The 6,409-nt window shown below is 37.9% G+C and overlaps 1 protein-coding gene across 1 annotated transcript in view; it reads left to right on the forward strand.

Annotated features, from left to right (window-relative positions):
* Positions 1 to 3,657: 3,657 nt before the first annotated feature.
* Positions 3,658 to 6,409, forward strand: part of LOC113807041 (cathepsin L) — a gene marked incomplete in the record, with an annotated part of 9,216 nt that continues 6,464 nt past the window's right edge. Inside the window, 5 exon segments of the mRNA XM_070125206.1 lie at positions 3,658 to 3,908; positions 5,439 to 5,483; positions 5,727 to 5,771; positions 5,961 to 6,005; positions 6,191 to 6,235. Of these exon segments, the coding sequence (XP_069981307.1) occupies positions 3,831 to 3,908; positions 5,439 to 5,483; positions 5,727 to 5,771; positions 5,961 to 6,005; positions 6,191 to 6,235 (258 nt within the window).

The raw sequence follows: 6,409 nt of genomic DNA on the forward strand, positions 1-6,409 counted from the left end.
AAGAATAACAATCAGTGAAATATAATAATATGTAAAATGGAGAATATACATGACATACTACATAAGCCAATCAAAAGTCGGCGGATTAGTTAAAGTTGTGTGAGGCCCAACCCAATGAACATTCACTATACGGACATTACACATATACTGAAATAAATGCATATCTATCAATCTAAACATGCATATCTACCGTATAGATGGGGAGATAAATATGCATATGTCTGATAAATAAACATACATGTATTTATTTCTGTGCATACGCATGTGAGTATATACAAATATTCATTAGGTCGGGCCTCGCACAATTTTAACAAACTGGCTGTATGAAAATACTCACTGGACACAGATATTTATACAATGAATTCCGAGAAAGACCACGTAGCATACAAGTTGGATATTGAAAACACACTCTCGACACACGAAATGGATAAGGAGTTAAGAGACTGGTCAAACAAACAGAATTCAGAAACGGATACAAATTGTGTGTGTAAATATACAGATATTCACAAGTATATATACGTATTACGGACATGGACGCAATGCAATTTGAGCCCTTATTTATACCGATGAAAGTTTCATTTTTTCTGATTTCACTCCCAAGCATACACAGTCCCACGTGTCACATTAGTATCTATCTATCTATCTATCAATATGTGTATATGTCATGTCATGTCGTGTGTGTGCGTGGGCATGTATGTCATGTAGGGCGATCTGCAGTCGTCTTCAGTATTGACTGCCAGCAATAACAGACTGTCGTCAACAAAGAGTCTAGCGGAAGAGTTTTGTGTGGTTAGTGGAAGATCATTAAAGATGGAAGGAAGAGAAGACCAAGAACGGTGCCTTGCGGAACACCAGAAGAGACGGACAAAGTCAGATGTAGGATACGTTGGGTCTTACACGTCAGAAAGGCAGTGATCCAGTGAAGTTGGTCTTGTGATCTTGTCTCCTGTGTAGTACTTTGTCAAAGGCTGTGGCAAGGTCTTGGAGTATGGCATCAACTAACAACACCACGTCTTTCTAACTGTTGGGCAATTTCACTGTGGATTGTGATTAGTTGTGTCTCACATAAACGTCGTTCATGATGTGTTTGTGTATCATGTGTTCAAAAAAACTACAAACAATCGATTTGAGGAAGATTGGGCCATAGTAATTTCGGGTCTATGTAATTGCCTGGCTTGAAAATCAGGGTCCAGAGAATTTTCCGGTGGGGTGCACAAGGGGTAACAACAGTAAATCTGGAGGGCCGCAACATTATATATACCAGGGGCCATTACGACGAGTCAGTGACCATTGGGGGGCACACGGGGTGGCCAATCAGATTGTAGGGGGGGGGCAAGTGCCCCCCGTGCCACCATGGAAGCCCCGCCTCTGTTGAAAAGGTGCTAATTAAGTAAAGTCAGTTTTAGTTAGAATGCTTGATGTAAGTGGATACAAGCAGTGACAGAGACTTTTGGTCAGGTCCAGTGACTTTGTTTCATGTCTAGTGTCATTTGTAGTTTCTGTATATCGTCAGTCAATATATCGAGTGGTGGGAATGGAAGGTAAGGGTTGTCTGGCATATCGGGTCTATTGATGTCTTCATGTGTGAAAACAGATTGAAAATGTGTGTTGAGTTTGCCAAGTGTTTTTCCAAGGTGTGATAGAGGCTATCCTAGTTAAAAATAAGGGGTCTTGTGTGGGGATCTTTGTGGAAGTAGTCTATGCAGTAGTTCGTGATGCCCTAACTGATTGCGTCTATCATCTCAAATAGAGAAAATAAAGTCTGTGTCTCTGCCTGTGTCAGTAAGTACAGTGCCATGGTCATTTAGTCCTGGGATAACGTTGATGCTTGTTTTGCTCAAGACGTTGGTGAGAACTTGGTCCAGGGTATAAGCAGTGGTGTGAGGGTGCTATGTATTGTGTTCGCGTTGGAGTGGGGAGACAACGGTCCATTCTCTATCGGGTAAGCTGATGTAGCCGCCGGTCCATATGTTTCTGTCTGCGTTTTATGCGTGATAGGGATGTTTGAAGTTTTTTTTTTTCTTTTAGCATTCTGTTAGTAGAATGCGGTTCGTAGAAAACTGCAAGGAGTGATTTACAGTTGGAAAGTTGAAGTTGGAGTCGGGCGGTTTCACACTGTCTCAAGTTATGGCCTCGGTTTGGCAAAAGGACCTGAAAGTTGAAAACTCCGTCACCTCTGCTTCGGTCGAGTGGTCTTTACCAGTGAAGGGGGAAGAGTTCAATAGAGTCAGTGTCGGGAGTCAGCCATGTCTGTTATGATATCTGGTTATGACTGGAGGATGTGATGAAGTTGGGATATTTTATTTGTGATGTTTCTGTAGTTCATGTTTAGTATGAGGTGATGGGCTTGGAGGAGGAGGAGGAGGAGGAGGAGGAAGAAGAAGAAGAAGAAGAAGAAGAAGAAGAAGAAGAAGAAGAAGATGATGATGATGATGATGATGATGATGATGATGATGATGATGATGATGATGATGATGAAGGAGGAGGAGGAGGAGAAGGAGGAGGAAGAGGAGGAGGAGGAGGAGAAGAAAAGAAAAGAAGAAGGGAAATGAGAAGAAAAGAAAAAGAAGATGGGAAATGAGAAGATGAAATGAAGAAAAGGGAAGAGAGAAGGAGAGGGGTAAAGTAAAAGAACGGAAAGGGGAGAGTGTAGGCGAAAGGAAGAAAGAGGAGGATGGAAAGGGAGAGAGGAGTACTGTGTCACTATTTTTCAGTGGAATTTTCATGGAGGATGTTAGTTTAATTTGATACAATCGTAAAGAAGCCTGTTGGGAAGCATAAGCTATATTAGGACGAATTTAATTTAATATGACATGAAGAGGAATTAATTAAATGATATTTAAATTCTTACAGTGATTAAAATCATCCCATTCCTATTATTATCGTTTATATATAAAAAAATACTGACAACTAAAAATGTCCATATTGTTTAGTTTCTATGACGCCTTTTGTCTCCGTCGGCAACGTTTAATTAATTGACTTACATAAGTTAAAGGCACAGTTTAGGCTTGAACAGTTATATGTTTGGTTAGATGTTGCTTAACCCAATTACCACATTTGGTATCTATTCTATGATTATATGAAAAGAAAAATCACTATTTTATTACAAGTTTATCGCTGACATCAGTGGTCTTTGTCTCCGGTGATGTCTCCTTGAAATAAGGAGTGGACAGTTGGAACAGTATGAACAAAAAGCCAGGGTCTGTTTAACTTAATTGGATAAACTGACATGGACTAGAATTCTGTCCCTGACGACACAGATATATGTCTCCGTTAAAGCCTCCTTGACGTAACAAGTGGATATTAGGAGTAGTGTAAATCAAAGAAGGGATAGATTTAGGTGAAAAACGATATTGCATTACCGAAGTTTATGTTTTGGATTAGAATTCTGTCCCAGACGTCACCGGCCTTTGTCTCCGTTATAGCCTCCTTGACGTGGATGATAAGTGGATATTAGTAGTGTAAAATAAGGCTAGATTTAGATGAAAGTTACAATTACATTAGATTACAGTGTATATATTGGATTAGAATTCTGTCCCTGACGTCACCGACCTTTGTCTCCCCCAAAGCCTCTTTGACGTAGTAAGTGGATATGAGTAGTGTGAAATAAAGGAGTATATTTAGGTGAAATTCACGATCACATTAGTTTATCAGTGTATGTTTTGGATTAGAATTCTGTCCCTGACGTCATCGACCTTTGTCTCCGCCGAGGGCACCGAGCCGAGAGGAGGCGAACGGACGCACTCGAGGGAAGCCTGTCAAGGGAGCAGGCTGGGGAGGAGTAACTGTCACGAGACGATTTTTCACCGAGGATCCGGGAGCTAGGGAGGATGAGGTTGATTTTGGTGATTTGTGCTTTATCTTCGGCGTGGGTCGTCAACGGCCAGCTGTTGAGATATGAAGGGAAGGTGAGTACTGAGGAGTGTTGGGTGATATATATTGAAGGGGGGATGAGTTGGAAGGGGAAGTGGAAGGGTAATTTTACTGCTGCGTATTTCGCGTTTGGACAAATAGGGTAATGGATGAGTCATTTCTTTGTTACACCATAGGGGGATTGGCAACGAACAGACTTTATCTATGAATATATTGTTAGAGATGATAGTTAAGAATGCAGTTACGATATCTACTACTCTGTTGTAGTTCCAATCAGCTGATTTTAATAAACAAGTAGGTGTGCCTGAATTTTTACTGACCCAATTTTCATCTTTTTGGGTTGGAGTTTATAGCAAGTGATTTAAGACAGGGATCATCACACTCTTTTATATTAATCTTCATTCAGATATAAGGAAGTTATCACTAAGCTAAAACCTAGATGTGGTTAGAGGGCTGCAGTGTAATGGTATGCAAATCCAAAAATAAACCCGGCCAAACTCAGGGCCTAGGCTTGGCTATTGTACTGCCAAAACTCCCCTTTCTCGTTACAAAATAGTGCTGTAGGATTTAACTGAAATCTGTGAATTTGAAGAATACCCTCTTCACTATACCACTTAGCTTGAGAATGTTATTGCTTAACTGGAATTTAAAGAATTGCATTTTCCGAATTTTTGGATTTTAATGCCAGATGAATTACCCAGTTGGTATGGCACTGAGATTCATTCAAGTTCTATGTAGAAAATATAGTATTCATGAGTTCTTATGTTTGTCATATGACAGTGTCAAGCTTGATACTTTCACTTTTTATACATAGCGATGAAGCTTTTTAGAAGGAAAAAGTTTATACATATTATTGTTTTATAATAAAGTTACCTTTTTTTGTATTTATGCTTAGAAATATACATTAAAAAGCATAATTTATTCTAGAATAGGCACATTGAGAGTACATATTGTGTATACACTATAGCACATTGCATGTTATCAGAAATAACTGTTGCTTAAGTAAACATGGGTTAACAGTTTAATGAAATTCTTATTAGATATCATCAAGATTAGGCAAGTAGGATAGATTAGGTTAGGGTTATGATTAAGGTGGGTTAAAAGCAGTTAGGTTAGAGTAGATGTAGGTTGTAGTTAGACTTAGATTAGATTACAAACGTGCCTCTCTTCCTCCACAACATATATACAGAATTCTTTGTGGCTTTGCTTAGGTTGTCATTACAATTACCAAGATGCACCTTTTCCACTCCTCATATTTTAAAACATATATTTGGCTGCATAATAGCCATGCAGTGAGCTCAAGATATTCTTAATGAGTATAAATACTAATTTTAGTGCACTGTCAAATATAATTAAAGAAGCTTAGCTCTATGAACTCTTAAGGGTCTAGAATTATGTCATGGAAATCTGGGATTTCGAAAAAGTTGTGAGAAAAAAAATCATGCATGAGCATATAGATAGATAGATAAATAGATAAATATAATATATAGATATTGTGTGCTTATTTTTTATATAAGTGTTAGCTGAAAAGGTATGTCTATAATTTTACATTTCTCTTCATCTAGATACATTTTGGTGCAGATGGGCATGACCAACAGCCCCATGGCAAGGTAAATATTAAAGAACAGTTTCATTTTAGTTTAGTGTGAGATTAACATGTAATAGGAAATGTGATGTATTCCACATTTGAAATTGCTGTTGCTTAAGGTGCTTCTTTTTCTTTTCCTTCTTTATCTATGTGTAGCATAGTATGGGAATATTATATGACTTAAGATGTGATGACTATGTTGTTTGCATTTCAAAGCCATGTTTTATTTATTTTTTACGTATATTCTTTTTTGTTTCAAATACAGATACTACTTGGTGGAGATGGACACGATCAGCAACCCCATGGCCAGGTGAATAAGGAATTCTAGTGTTTGTTGATGGCTGAATTTGAAGAGTTAAGATCATCACATTTTTATTTTGTTTAATCTCATTGGATTCTTGATTTTTTGTATATGTGCATGTATCTGTTTGTATGATTTTTTGTTTATTTTTTTACTGGAAAATTGTTTTATATAGATTAACATTCTGTTTTGTTGCAGAAACCTCTTGGGGTAGATGGTCATGATCAAAGATCCCATAGCCAGGTAGAAAAAAAATGTTTTATAGTTTTAGCAATATTTGTGCCAAATGATAATATTAAAGATATTTGAAATTAATTATATGTTCTTTTTAATGTGATGATGCAAGATAAACATCATATTGAGTTGTGGACAGGAGAATCATATTACTATTTGATTTGAGATATTCTCTATTTTCTTGTTCCGTACAGGTTCTCCTTGGTGGTGATGACCATGATCAGAGGCATCACAGCCAGGTAAATATGAATTGGTTTCTTTTTGAGAGAAAGAGAGAAAGAAAGATAGAAAGAAAAGACAGAGAGAGAGAGAGAGAGAGAGAGAGAGAGACAGAGACAGAGACAGAGACAGAGACAGAGACAGAGAGAGAGACAGAGAGAGAGAGAAATAAAGAGAGAGAGAAATAAAGAGAG

The sequence above is a fragment of the Penaeus vannamei genome, chromosome 9 (assembly GCF_042767895.1).
Source record: "Penaeus vannamei isolate JL-2024 chromosome 9, ASM4276789v1, whole genome shotgun sequence".
NCBI lineage: Eukaryota > Metazoa > Arthropoda > Malacostraca > Decapoda > Penaeidae > Penaeus > Penaeus vannamei.